The 14144-nt window shown below is 50.6% G+C and overlaps 1 protein-coding gene across 1 annotated transcript in view; it reads left to right on the top strand.

Moving 5' to 3' along the window:
• PRKAR1A (protein kinase cAMP-dependent type I regulatory subunit alpha) overlaps positions 1 to 14144 on the top strand; it is a 310119-nt gene that overhangs the window by 136865 nt on the left and 159110 nt on the right. Inside the window, exon 3 of the mRNA XM_078654290.1 lies at positions 2986 to 3162. Within this exon, the coding sequence (XP_078510416.1) occupies positions 2986 to 3162 (177 nt within the window). The remainder of the gene's footprint in view (positions 1 to 2985; positions 3163 to 14144) is intronic.

The following is a 14144-nucleotide window of genomic DNA, read 5'->3' as shown; positions in this document are numbered from 1 at the left end:
TGAATATCCCCGTAGGTGGTATCTTGTTACTCTTTTAAAGAAATTAAATTTTAATCAAATTAGATCCGCCCTTATGTACTTACAGCTGCTGCACTCTGATAGTGTCCTCCAGGTGTTAGAATTTTTAAAATTAACCATGAGACTAAGAAAATGTTTAGATGAGTAATTGTGAATCATCTGCAGCCCAATGCATTAATGCACTTTTTCTGTATGTGGGCACTACTTGCACTTTTTTTGTACTGATTTTGTCTACGCACTCTTTTAAGAAACATATGTGTTGTATGTAACCTAGATTGGCTTTGTAATTACTGTGATGTTTTTAATATGAATTGTTTAATGTTGTGTACTTTTATGGATTGCAATATATCCGAAATAAAGTCAATTTGATTGATTGATATTAATGTAGGTGTGAATAAATGGCTGTAAATAAGATGTAAACCTAGATCACGCATCAAGGATGCCATGCAACTGATACTGAGCCATAGAGGACAATGCCCATACATTATTCATCACATCACTGCCATCTGTGACCACGGTCTGTTCGATCATCAGTATATAATCGTCGGCTAGTCACTTCCTGTGTTACTCTGAAAGTAATTGGGCACAGCTTTCCTCAGCCATTTAATAATGCTGCAGTCCAATAGGTGAAAGGAATTTCTGTAACATCCCATTTTATAAACTGAAGCCTTTCCAACTTTCTGGAATATCTTTGAAGTTATGTATGTAATCTGCAGCCTCTTCCAAAAACGTGGGCCTTGTCGCTGAGCTTTACTACTGTGTGAACCATTAGTCTGGTCTCATGTGTAAAATGGCTTTTGGCTTCCCACCTTGTGTTCTGTTGCAGTTTTATTGTGTGCCATTTCTTTCTTTCGCACAATTGGTATCCAAAGCACACTTGACAATGTCTTGATCATCTGCTATTCTTAGTAACTATTCTATCTTCTATTTAGACTCTGCGATATTGTGATTATGTCGTACAGGCCAAGACAGCCTCACAAGAGACATAGTGCGTTTAAACTTCATAGGACTTTTTCCTACACTTGAGAGGTCTTCCATTTAACATTACTAGGTACAGAGAGAATTTCGAAGTTTCTCACTTCTTCAAAATATTTGGTTCTGGGGTGCACCAGGGTTGGTCCTGCTATGAACACCTATTTATTGCCCGTGGTGAGTAGGACCTTAAATTTTGATTTAATTAAGAATCCTCTGTAAAACTTGACCACACTGAGAAATCGCTTTATGTTCTGCATTGCAAGAAAGGAGTTTTAATATAAACATGTACGTGAACGTGTATAGTGCAGACCTACCGGTCATGCACCCTAGCCCCGGAAGATAGTAATTAAAGGAAAACAGAAAATCAAGGTACCACTTACTTGCACATTAAGACGGATCCATTTGTCTGAATGGATTTCTATGTCTTGGATACACAACAGAAGGCCTATTTTTCCTTGATTTGTATCTTAAATTTGATCATGCTGGTGGTTTAAGATCTGATGTACTTGGGGAAATGTGAACATATTAAATTCTGGAGTCTTATTTACGGCCAGCCAATTCTGAATTGTTTGCTTTTTCGCTTGCCTTTGGTGAGCTGTGTAAACTTTACATTTTGGTCTGGCTTGTCTTGGCATTACCAAGAGGGGTACATGTTGGTAGATAGGAATGCATGTTTTGATTGGGCAAAAGTTGTGTGTTTCACAAAAAGTGCTATCCCTCCACTCAGCTGCGATCAATCCTTTTTTTAACTTGTCCGAGTGGTTGAGCTTGTATTTCCAGGGACTCGCACATGACCGTGTAATGCTATTAAAGTGTCTTAGATAACTAGATACATTGCAGTTTTGTGTGTGAAAGCCCATAGCTACATTAATATGCATAGACTTTCAGGTCTGGGCTAACAGAGCATCTATCTCAAGACCTTATGTGATCAACAAAAAGAGCGTTCATAGTCCTGCTGAGAGATTGGCTTAGGCTCAAACCACATATTCTGGTTCCCCAGAGTACAGAATCAGATTGGTCTGAATGTGTTTGCTTCCACTGAAATTACTGCTTGTAGTGCACTTTTTTGCTTGTAGCAAGTTTATACTTTCTACAGCAGGACTGAATTGATCATGGTGGCAAGCTAATGATCATGGCTATAGCCCTGTTCTGTTAATTATGAAATGCCATGATAAAGGCACTAGGCTTAATGTATTTATTGTCAAAAGCATAAAGTAAAGCTTATTGGCGTTAAAGTGTGGATAATTGTTACTCTATAGTAAAGCCTACAAATGGGTATTTTGTTACATAGAATCTCGCAGGTTACCAAAGTAGGCAATGTTTGTTTGATGTTTGTAACCTAGAGTGACAAACCATAGATATAGAAAGTTTGTGCTGTGAAAATCCTTGTTGGGCCATTTTAGGAGGGATAGTGTTTTGCTTAGCCAACTGTAATTATGTATACTTTTCTAATTTTAGGACACCGTGTCTGATGTTTTTATTGTTGTTACCGTTATTAAATAATAGAGGCCTTATCGTTTCACTGGGAAAAGTTACGTTGCTCGTTAGTTGTGATCTGCTTATAATGAAAAGTTATGACAAAGCAAGTAGGTCTTACTTATTGTGAAAAACAGTAGGCTTTAGAGGGTGGATTATTATTAGACTTTACTAAAGCCTGTAGGAAGGTATTTAGTTATATAAAATCTCGCACATAACTCTATTAGGCAAGGGTTTTGGTGACCATTGGGTGGTTCACCTACAAAAAATAAAGACCCACGTATCCATAATAACGATTCAGGGATTACGTTTTTCAGAGAACCCTGTAAAGAGTAATATCTGTATGAAATTGATGTATTCATAGTCTTTGGTTAAACTACAATGCCACGTCTGTACCGGATCACTGATTTGAATCTCCAGCATTAAAGCATAGAACCTTATTCCCATGCTAACTAGTTCATGGTTTTTACCTGCTGATGCTAAATTTTGACATATATTGAATGTTTTTTCTTTTAGGAGGAAGCAGCAAAGCAGAGCCTGAATCAGCAGAAGTCTGGGTCCCGTTCTGACTCTCGTGAAGATGAGATTTCACCTCCACCACCTATGAACCCTGTAGTGAAGGGCCGGAGAAGGCGTGGTGCCATTAGTGCAGAAGTCTATACAGAGGAGGATGCAGCCTCGTATGTTAGAAAGGTCAGTAGTAGAACTATGTGGTAATTGCCAAATGGTTAATTTGTAAATAAACTGTATTGTGCAGTGAAGAACAAAAGGATGCGTGTCCACCCTTTGTTGATTTGTTACTTGGGGGGGGGGGGGGGGAGAAAAGGAGGGGGGGGAAGTATTGAATTCTTGGCCTGTTTAACCAGAAGACAATATTACATTAACCTTGATTTTACTCATGCAGATGTTGATGGAACATGTTTTTTGTGAAGTTGATAACTTGCCTCCAGTTTTCTTGATGGTAATGTCTGTAGAGGGGTTATTTGACCATTTATTGGTATTTGCGTTTTCTCAAGTTTTGGAACTACTCACTTAGATAGATATGGTCAGATTGAGTACATAAACAAAGCGCTGTAGATGATAAATAAGGCTGAATAATTCAGTGCAGACAGTGGCTTAATTTATTACACAGCAAGAGAAAAATATTAACAAACTGATGTTGACAAAAATTAAAATACATACTTTTCAGTGAATAACTGACCAGATTAGAGGGTGAAGATGGATGGATAGTTGTTGGAACGTAAAAGCTTGAGTAACGGAGATTGTACAATAGTTACAAAATATTTAAGGTAGTAAACTTGTAACTGGTTGCAGTGTGCATTAGAGAGGTGTGGAAGTCCATATCCCTGTAATATGGAGAAACCTTTGGTGTGGGGAGAGTTTGTAATCTATTAAGTAACTGGAGGATAGTTTACTGTAGTTGGTTAGAAGGAGCGTGTCTTGCAGTTATGCGGTAGATAGGTGACATGGAGCAGTGATGCGAGTTGTTACAAATTACTTTCCTCCAAGACAAGCTCTATATTTGGCAGTGAGTCACCCTAACTGGTATCTGTTAGACATGTTAGTTGAGTCCAGTGCACGCTGTACATTATTGGTAACATTTGTCTTTTTGCCATGTATAAGAAGGTATGTAGAGTGGGGGTGAGGGATGGAGGCCTGTGGTAATCATTGGAGATCTAATGTGGTCCCGGAGTGTGCTGGTTAGTGTAATGACGTGACATGTGCTGGGCGCTAGGACCATCACATTAGAGTTAATGGTGGGAGGAGAGCTGGGGAGGCGGAAGAGGAGGAGCGAGAAAAAGTGAAAGTAGAGCAGGGAGAGCAGGGATAGCAGGGATAGTAAGGAGCTAGAGGCACGTGAAATAAAATACTCCTACATTTAACTTATTGTCTGCGTCCCTTTGTGCCAGAGCAGCGACACTACAACTGGCGACTACGGTGGTTGCAACCTGTGCATGCTGCTTACCTGCCTCCTCGGTACAAAGAGGGGTGGTAATGGACGGAGCATCTGAACCAATCAAGCACTCACACCCAGTCAAAAGATCTGGGTTTAATCCATCACCGTTCTTTAGCCCACTCTGCCACCCCAGTTCAGACATGGCCATATGCAAATCAGTCTGACCCTGTGCCTCATGGGAACAGTCCAGCCCGAACTGCCACGCCATGCCTTCCCTGGACCGGAAACAAGCTTCCGAGGACCGGTTTCTGGCATTACAGCCGTCTTCAGCCCGGCTTGCTTGAATCCAGTGGCAAAGTGAGCAAGGGACTCCGCTGCCTCGCCAACCGGGTGCCCACCTCGGCCGTGTTGTGCCCGCTGTGCTGCTGTTCCGCTCCGCTGCCTCGGAGCTGGTGGGTCCGCGGTCAAGCCCTGGGAGTCCACCCCAGCCGCGTGCATTCCTGTGTGGGAGTTGCTGTGATCGCGACCCGGGAGCCCACCCCGGTCGCGTGTGGTGAGGAGATTCCTGTGTCCAGTTTGCGACCCGGGAGCCCATCCCGGTCGCGTGCCTTGGGCTGGGAGTGCCCGTGACCGAGTGCCGCCTGCTGAAGTATGCGGGGTCTGTTCCTGTGGTGTACCTGATCTGCATGCATTCCTGCTGCCCGGTGTGAAGAATCCTGCTTTGTTGCTCCTACCGGCTGAATTCAGCCAGAAATCTCGCGAGGTGCGAGATCTCACCGGCGGCCATCTTGGAGTCAGGCACCTAACCCAAGGTTAGGAGTCCCCAGCGGCCATTTTAAGGTCCGGCGTCTGCTGCAAATGCCATCAAGCATTGGCCAAAGACTGTGGGAGAAGACTAGGTGATTTTATACTACGTCACACAGTCATTTCAAAAGGTTTAAAGGTACTGCCTGCTCATCTAGTCACCTGCCCTTGATGTCTAGTATTACAAGTGACCTTACAAACAATTTACAGTATCTCGTGGACTGTTCTTTCTTCATAAGTACCCCGCTATTGACCTTACATAATAGCGCAATTAAAGAGTGGCGCTGACAGTGACATTGTGATCTGTGTGGCAGGCGCCGAGAGGGTCTCTGTGCTTCGACTTCTCTTCACAAAGCATCTACACTGTCTGGATCGCCAACGTTCAGACAGAGTCATGCCTCTGCCAGCGCTAGCACCATGCCGGAATCATCTATGACCACAGGGCAAATGGGCGGACACAGACTCTGCTTGATCGGAGTCCCCGTTCTATGCCCGCCAGAACCCTTGGTCCTCATATCGGGGGGAGGTATGGGCCTTCGCTGACAGGAGTGGCTAGAAGACTTTGAAGACTTCATGAAAGGGTCTCCCATGACCACGGAGGAGCAGCAACTGATTACATTACGCAATTTAATTGGGAAAGATATTGGTCACATTATAAAGGAGCTTCCAGCTGACGCTGCTTCGTCCTATGCAAATGTGCAAGACACACTAAACAGAAAATTTCTTCACAAAAGGAACGTTGACTACGAAAGATATACATTCAATTTGGCTTCTCAAGAAAAAGACAAGCCCATGAATACTTTCATTACGCAACTTAGACGTTTGGCCCGCTATTGTGAATTTGATTCTTTCTCGACAGAAGACGCCCTTCGCCTGCGAATCAATCATAGGATGCCAGTCTGAGTCGTTACGCAGGCATCTACTAAAGAAGAGCTACTCTCTGGATGAGATCGAAGAAATGACGCAAGTACATGATCAAGCAGAAGAACATGCCAAGAAAATGGAAGCTGGAAGAGGCGAAAAACGCGAACAAGCCTTTTGGCTCCAATCCCGTAACACCAACAGGTCCTTCCCCTGCAAAACAAAGATCATCCAGATCCAAAATTCAGTCTCATTATACAAGTCGTCGGCGTCGCAGTTCCAACCGGACTGATTAACGACAGGAGCGCCAACTTAAATGCTATTGCTGTGCATATGACTTTCCCCACACGGAGACATGCCGTGCATTAGGTAAAAAACGCAGGAAGTGTGGTTGGGACAACCACTTTGAGAATGTCTGTGGAGCCCCTTGCAAAGACACCCACAGAGACAATTACAGACAATCCAGACCGTCTAACACTCGCCATCATGCCAAAGCAGTGTGGGACTACAGAGACTCTTTCACTGGGTCTTCACAGTCCAGTCGTCAGTCTCGTCAGTCACAATCTCGTGAGTCAAGGTCGCTGTCACCAATATCGCAAGACAGTGATGAGTACGTCTGCATGGTTGCGGACCCGGACCGGCTGAAGAAATACCCGCGACTAGATAATAAAATGGACACACACTGGGACAAATTTGTTCTGGATAGTGGTTCATCTCTCAACTACATTTCAGTCGCAGAATACAAGGAGATGAGTCCACCACCACATTTGCATAAAGCCAACGTGCGAGTGTACACGTGTATGTCCAAGAAACCTCTTCTGTGTTTAGGACAATATCCGACTCATCTCGCATAGGACAGAACTATTCCAGCCCTCATTCACGCCATTGATGGTCCTGAAGCGGATTGTCTCCTTAGCTTGCCCACGGTGGAACGACTTCTAGTGGTAGACATTTTGTATAAAGTCTATGATGAACCGGACATAGTTCATAAGTTTCAAAACTTTTCACTGGTCTTGGAAAGATGGCTCACTGCCACGTTCGATTGCACATAAATGAACGAGTGACTCCTATAGCGCAACATCACAGGAAAATTCCATTTCACCTTCAACAGGCTATAGAGAAGGAACTGCAGGATCTTCTCCAGGCTGACATTATTGAAAGAACGTCGGTACCCACGCCCTGGGTCTCTCCAGTGGTCGTCGTGCCTAAGAAGGGCTCGCCTGGCAAAGTGTGCCTCTGTGTTGATATGAGGGCACTCAACACTGCCATTGAAAGAGAGACACCGAGGACCTCATATTAGCAACATGATTGCATCACTCAATGGTGCGCAAATATTTTCTAAACTAGACCTCAACAAGGGCTATCACCAATTGGAACTTCATGAAAAATCAAGATCTATTACCACCATCTGAAAGAAACAGGTTAGTATTAGATTCCTTACCTTAGAATATCCCCAGGCGTCAGTCTGGATCCGGAAACTTTTGCGTAGCAGTACCCCTGCGCGTCGGTAGGCGTCGTCTGCAGGCGTCCCCTGCGGCTCCGCGTCCGTCGTCGGCGTCGTGCGCCGTGATGACGTCGCTGGAGTATATAGACGCCGCCTCCGCGCGCTGACGTCAGTTCTTCTTTTTTCCGCGCCAGTTAGCGCAGATCCGAAGAGCAGTACTCCGGTCTTTTGACCAAGTTTTTGATTAATTCCTAATTCTTCTACGGTGCCGGTAGGATGCCCGGTTACAAGAGTTGCGACGGGTGCGACCGCCTGATGTCGGTCACCGACCACCATCGACTCTGCCTCCGGTGCCTGGGCGCGGACCACGACGTGGAGTCTTGCGTCGACTGCCGGGCCTTGACTAGCAAAGCTAGACGGGAGCGGTCCCGCAAGCTGCTCGAGCTCCGAGTGTCGGCCCCGCGTCGAGAGCGGTCCCGGTCCGGTCGGAGGTCGAGGGAGCGGTCGAGGGAGCGATCGCGGAGCCGCCATGAGCGCTCCGGGAGTCGCCGCCATTCCTCCGGTTCGTCAGGTAAGCGTCACAAGAAGTCGGGGCATCGTCATCATACCCCCGACTCCCCCCGACGCCCGCATGATGCGGCCGGGGGTTCGGGTGGCCCCACCCCCGCGGCCCCGCGTGGGTCGCCGACGCCCCCATACCCGTCGGTCCCTTGGGAAGGCGCGTCGCGCGAGGAGATTGAGGAGTTCCTCATGGCTATGAGGGCGATATCTCCTCCGGCGGGGCCTACGGCGCCTGCGGGCCCGTCGGTCCCGTCTGGGGGCCCGAGCGGTTCGGGTGCTCCTGCCCCGACGCCGCCGACGGCTCCAGCCTCGGCGCCGCTGGGTCCCTCAGGTTCGTCGCCGGCTGGTCTACCGGCCTCTCCGGCGCCGATTCCATTGGGCCAACCCGTGGTGCCGCCTCCGCGCGACGCCGTGGCTCCGCCGTCGGTTCCGGCCGGCGTCGGCTCCCCGGCGCCGGCGCCACCGGCGTCGGGTCCCCGGCGCCGCGCGGCGCCACCCCCATTCCCTCTCTGACTCCTGACGCGGAGTCGGACCGGCATCGTCCGACGCCGAGTCAGGCGCCGTTGGGGCCCATTGGCTCCGAGGAGCCAGTCTATATCGTCGACCCAGACTACGGCGATGAGGACGAGTATGGAGAGGGTTGGGAGGGGTCTGAAGACCCTTTATCCCGTGCCTGCCAGTATGACGTGGACTGGGTAGGTGACTTGGGTGATGCCAGTGGTCTGGACGAGTCGCCCAACCCTGGGTTTGTCTCGCCTTCCCCTGTGGCGTCAGAGGCGGGGGCTGCCTATTCGGTGGTCCTGATGAGGGCTGCCAAGGCCTTGCGCCTTGAGCTCCCCGTCGCTAAGGTCAAACCTAACATTCTGACCGAAGTGTTTAAACCGCAGTCATGCCCTCAGGAGCCTCTGCTGCCGTTTAATGAGGCCCTGACGGATGTCCTTTTGGGCACCTGGTCCAGGCCCGCTTCCGGTGCACCGGTTGACCGGAACGTTGCCAGGCGTCACCGTCCGTGCTCGGACGATCCTGCCTTCCTCTCCACCCATCCCTCCCCGGAGAGTCTGGTGATCCAGGCCTCCACTTCACAGTCCGCATTCCCATCGGCCCCGCCCGATCGGGAGTCAAAGCGGTATGACCAATTTGGCAAAAAGGTCTTTTCCTCTTTGAGCGCTGGACTGCGGTCTTGTAATACCGCGTGCCTTTTGTGCCGCTACACCCACTCCCTGTGGGATACGGTCGCACAGTGTTTGCCGCAATGCCCGCAGGAAGTGCGGGACAAGCTCAACCAGGCTTTGGTTGAAGGCCGGGACGCGGCGAGGTACTCGATCAGGTGTGGTCTTGACACGACCGACTCGCTGGGACGGGCTATGTCCACGACGGTGGCGATTCGTCGCCATGCGTGGCTGAGATCTGCCAACTTCTCGCCGGACGTCCAGAATGCCCTCATGGACATGCCATTTGATGGCAGTCGCCTGTTCGGTGACAAGGCGGACAACGCGCTGGAGCGCTTCAAGGACTCCAGGGTCACGGCCAAGTCCTTGGGTCTTTCGACCCAGCGCCAGCAGACGGGTTCGTTTCGCCCCTTTCGTGGCCAAGGAAGCGGCGGTCCCACACGTGCTGCCAGCCACGCGCCGCAGAACGCTCCCCAGCGCGGTGGCGGCCGTGGATTCCGCCGTGGTGGCGGTAGAGGGCAGCGGCGAGGTCAGTCTACACCTCCCCCCGCTGCAGCCTCCAAATCTTCCTAGTCCGAGCTTTCGGACTCACGTGACGCCAGTGGGTGGCAGGGTTCGCCATCACCACTCCCGCTGGCGCGCGATTACATCGGACAGGTGGGTGCTGCAGCTCGTCCGAAGGGGCTACTCCCTCCCCTTCGAGTCCACTCCTCCAGCCATGCCACCGCAGAACCACCGTGTGTCGGGGGACCACTTGACACTTCTGCAGGAGGAAGTTACGGCCCTCTTGGCCAAGGGGGCCATCGAGCACGTTCCTGGGCCAGAAGTAGGGTGTGGTTGCTACTCCCACTACTTTCTGGTGCCCAAGAAGGACAAAGGAGGCCTCCGTCCTATCTTGGACCTCAGGGATGTCAACGGCTTCCTCCGGAAGGAGAAGTTCAAGATGTTGACTTTGGCTCAGGTCTTGGCTGCCCTAGACCCACAAGACTGGATGGTAGCGTTGGACTTGCAGGATGCGTATTTTCACATCCCCGTCCTGCCGGCCCACCGGCGTTACCTGCGGTTCACGGTAGGCCAGGAGCACTTTCAGTTTATCGTGCTCCCATTCGGCCTTACCAGCGCCCCACGGGTGTTCACGAAAGTGATGGCGGTGGTCGCAGCTCATCTGCGCCGGTTAGGGGTTTCAGTCTTTCCCTACCTCGACGACTGGTTGTTGAAGGCGGGCTCGCCCCAAACAGTCGTCCACCACCTTCAGATGACGGCAGACCTCCTGCACGAGCTGGGGTTTTCCATCAATGTGCCGAAATCACACCTGTGTCCCTCTCAAAAGCTCCTTTTCATCGGAGCGGTTCTCGACTCGTCGCAGTTTCGGGTTTATCCTCCGGAACGGCGGGTTCGGGATATTCAGGCTCTGATTCCCATCTTTCAGCCGTTATCCCGGGTTTCGGTCAGGTTGACGCTACGGCTTCTGGGGCTGATGGCCTCCTGCATCCTACTGGTGCATCACGCCAGGTGGCGGATGCGGGCTCTGCAGTGGGACCTGAAGTTTCAGTGGGCCCAGCATCAGGGCAACCTATCCGACCATGTCCTGATCTCGGAGGGCACTGCGAGACAGTTGCAGTGGTGGCTTACGGACCGCGATTGGGTCAGAGGCAGATCCCTCTCCCTTCCCCAACCGGAGCACGTGGTTGTGACGGACGCGTCCCTCCAGGGCTGGGGTGGCCACTTGGGAGAGGCGGAGATCAGAGGCATCTGGTCTCCGGCGGAGTCCCGGCTCCATATCAACCTGTTGGAGCTGCGGGCGATTCGCCTAGCACTGAAGGCATTCCTCCCCTTTGTCAACGGGAGTGTAGTGCAGGTGTTCACGGACAACACCACCGCCATGTGGTACTGCAACAAACAAGGCGGAGTGGGGTCGTGGACCCTTTGCCAGGAGGCTCTGCGCCTCTGGCAATGGCTGGAACGTCAGGGTGTGACTCTGACGGTTCAACACCTGGCAGGTTCTCTGAACGCCAGGGCGGACGAACTCAGCCGTCGGTGCTCGGTGGATCACGAATGGCGTCTGAACTCGGACGTGGCGAACGGCCTCTTTCAGCAATGGGGAGAGCCGTGGTTAGATCTATTCGCCACAGAAGAGAACGCGCAATGTCATCAGTTCTGCGCGTTGGAGTTTCCAAGACGGCACTCGCTCGGCGACGCCTTTCGGCGCGAGTGGAGCTGCGGTCTGTTGTACGCCTTTCCGCCTATACCACTTCTACCCAGAGTGCTGAAGAAGATCAGGCGCGACCGGGCCCAAGTTATCCTTGTGGCTCCGGACTGTGCTCGAAGATACTGGTATCCCGAGCTACTCAGCATGTCAGTCGGTCCCTCGATCCGCCTGCCCCTTCAGGAGGACCTTCTGTCGCAGCAGCAGGGGACGGTCCTCCACCCGAACCTGTCCAGCCTCCACCTCCATGCGTGGAGATTGAGCGGCGACAGTTGAGGCCATTCGACTTGCCTCCTGAAGTCTGTGATGTGATTCTGGCAGCCAGGCGTCCCTCCACAAAGTCGGTATACGCCTGCCGGTGGAACAGATTTGTGGCATGGTGCACAGCAAAGGCTGTGGATCCCCTTTCTGCCCCTCTTTCCGAGGTTCTCCTCTTCCTTCTTTCTCTTGCCCAGCAGGGCTCTGCTCTGGGCACTATCAAGGGCTACCTTTCTGCCCTTTCCGCCTTCTTAAGGCTACCTGATCAGCCATCTTTATTCAAGTCCCCTATTGTACGGAGGTTCTTGAAAGGCATCACGCACATGTACCCACCTGTTCCGTTCGTGATGCCTCAGTGGGACTTGAATCTGGTTCTGACATTCTTGATGTGTGCTCCCTTTGAGCCGCTTCATTCCTGTCCTCTCCGTCTTCTCACTTTAAAGACGGCCTTCCTGGTTGCCATCACCTCTGCCAGGAGAGTGAGTGAGCTCCAGGCTCTTTCTGTTAAACCTCCTTTCTTGTCCGTCCATCCTGACCAGGTGGTTCTTAGGACTAGGCCTTCTTTCCTGCCCAAAGTAGTTTCTGCTTTTCACATCGGGCAGTCCATCACCTTGCCCTCCTTCTTCCCGCCTCCGCATCCTTCAAAGGATGAAGAGCGGCTCCATCGTCTGGACCCAAAACGTGCGCTTTCATTTTATATGGATCGCACACGCCAGTTCCGGGTGGATGACCAACTGTTTGTTGGCTACGTGGGTGAGAAGAAGGGAAGGGCGGTACAGAAACAAACCATCTCTCGGTGGGTCGTCCTGTGCATCAAAGCATGCTACTCTTTGGCTCGGAAGGAGCCTCCTGTTGGGCTGCGGGCCCATTCCACTCGGGCCACGGCGGCTACTACTGCCCTGGGCCGGGGAGTCCCTTTGCAGGACATTTGCCAGGCGGCTACGTGGGCCTCGCTGCACACCTTTGCGAGGCACTACTGCCTGGACAGTCAAGTCCGGAGGGATGGCTTCTTTGGCCGTTCGGTCCTCCAGGACTTTCTGGTGTAGGTTTGTATTGGTTCGCAGACCCACCACCGGGGTTGGTATTGCTGGGGTATCTATTCTAAGGTAAGGAATCTAATACTAACCTGTTTCTTTCAGATGAACAAGTTACTTACCTTCGGTAACAATATATCTGTAAGAAACAGTAGTTAGTATTAGATTCCTTACCGCCCCACCCGTCCTCCCCGTTCTGCGAACTGATACCTAGGGTTAAGGACATCCCTTTCAGGGCCCTAGTTTCAAATGGCACCAGTGTTAGTTCTCACATGGCTCTGCGTGTTCTGGCGCGGAAAAGCTGTGTGCAAAGAACTGACGTCAGCGCGCGGAGGCGGCGTCTATATACTCCAGCGACGTCATCACGGCGCACGACGCCGACGACGGACGCGGAGCCGCAGGGGACGCCTGCAGACGACGCCTACCGACGCGCAGGGGTACTGCTACGCAAAAGTTTCCGGATCCAGACTGACGCCTGGGGATATTCTAAGGTAAGGAATCTAATACTAACTACTGTTTCTTACAGATATATCGTTACCGAAGGTAAGTAACTTGTTCTTCTCGACTCATCAAGGCCTGTTTAGATACAAAAGACTCTGCTTTGGGGCCTCCTCAGTCACTGAGATTTTTCAGGAGGCCATCAGAAAAGTAATCCATCACATTCACAACACTCTAAACTACAGTGACAACATCTTGGTCTATGGAGCAACATTGCAAGAACATGACACAGCGGTGGACCGAGTCTGCCATGCTTTATTAGAGGCCAATCTTATGGCCAAGACATATGTGAATTTCACAAATCCACCTTGAAATTCTTCGGACACATATTCTCAGGTGCGGGAATGAAACCAAATCCAGAAAAGATTGCCGTTCTGAATGACACCCCCAGGCCATGAGACGCAGGGGATGTACGCTCTTTCCGAGGCAGGGCAAGCTACTGTACACGCTATATCAAGGACTACGCCACTATTAGCTATCCCCTGAGAAAGTTGTCAAAGCAAGGACACCCATTTCAATGGGCCATTAGATGTGATCAAGCTTTTCATGAAATTAAAACTGCGGTTGAATCTGCCAACAATCTTGCATATTTCAATCCGAGAAGAAAGACTGAAATCACTGTGGATGCGAGTCCCATAGGACTGGGAGCGATTCTAGCTCAATATGTCAAAGCTAGTGATCAACAGTGTAGCATATGCTAGTCGGAGCCTCACGGACACGGAGAGAACGGGAAATAGTTCACACTTATCATGGATCACCAGGCTCTGATAACCATCTTTGGAAATCCCCGAGCCAAAATGCCACCCAGAATAGAGCGCTGGGGCATCCGTCTTCAGGAATACAACTATACTATCATCTACAAGCCGGGAAAAGCTGCAAATCCTGCCGATTATAAGTCACGACATCCCAAGGCAAAGTCTAAATCCAATCCATCACTAGCTGA

This window comes from Lissotriton helveticus, chromosome 7 (assembly GCF_964261635.1).
Source record: "Lissotriton helveticus chromosome 7, aLisHel1.1, whole genome shotgun sequence".
Classification (NCBI taxonomy): Eukaryota; Metazoa; Chordata; class Amphibia; order Caudata; family Salamandridae; genus Lissotriton; species Lissotriton helveticus.
This window is presented reverse-complemented; position numbering and strand designations above follow the sequence as displayed.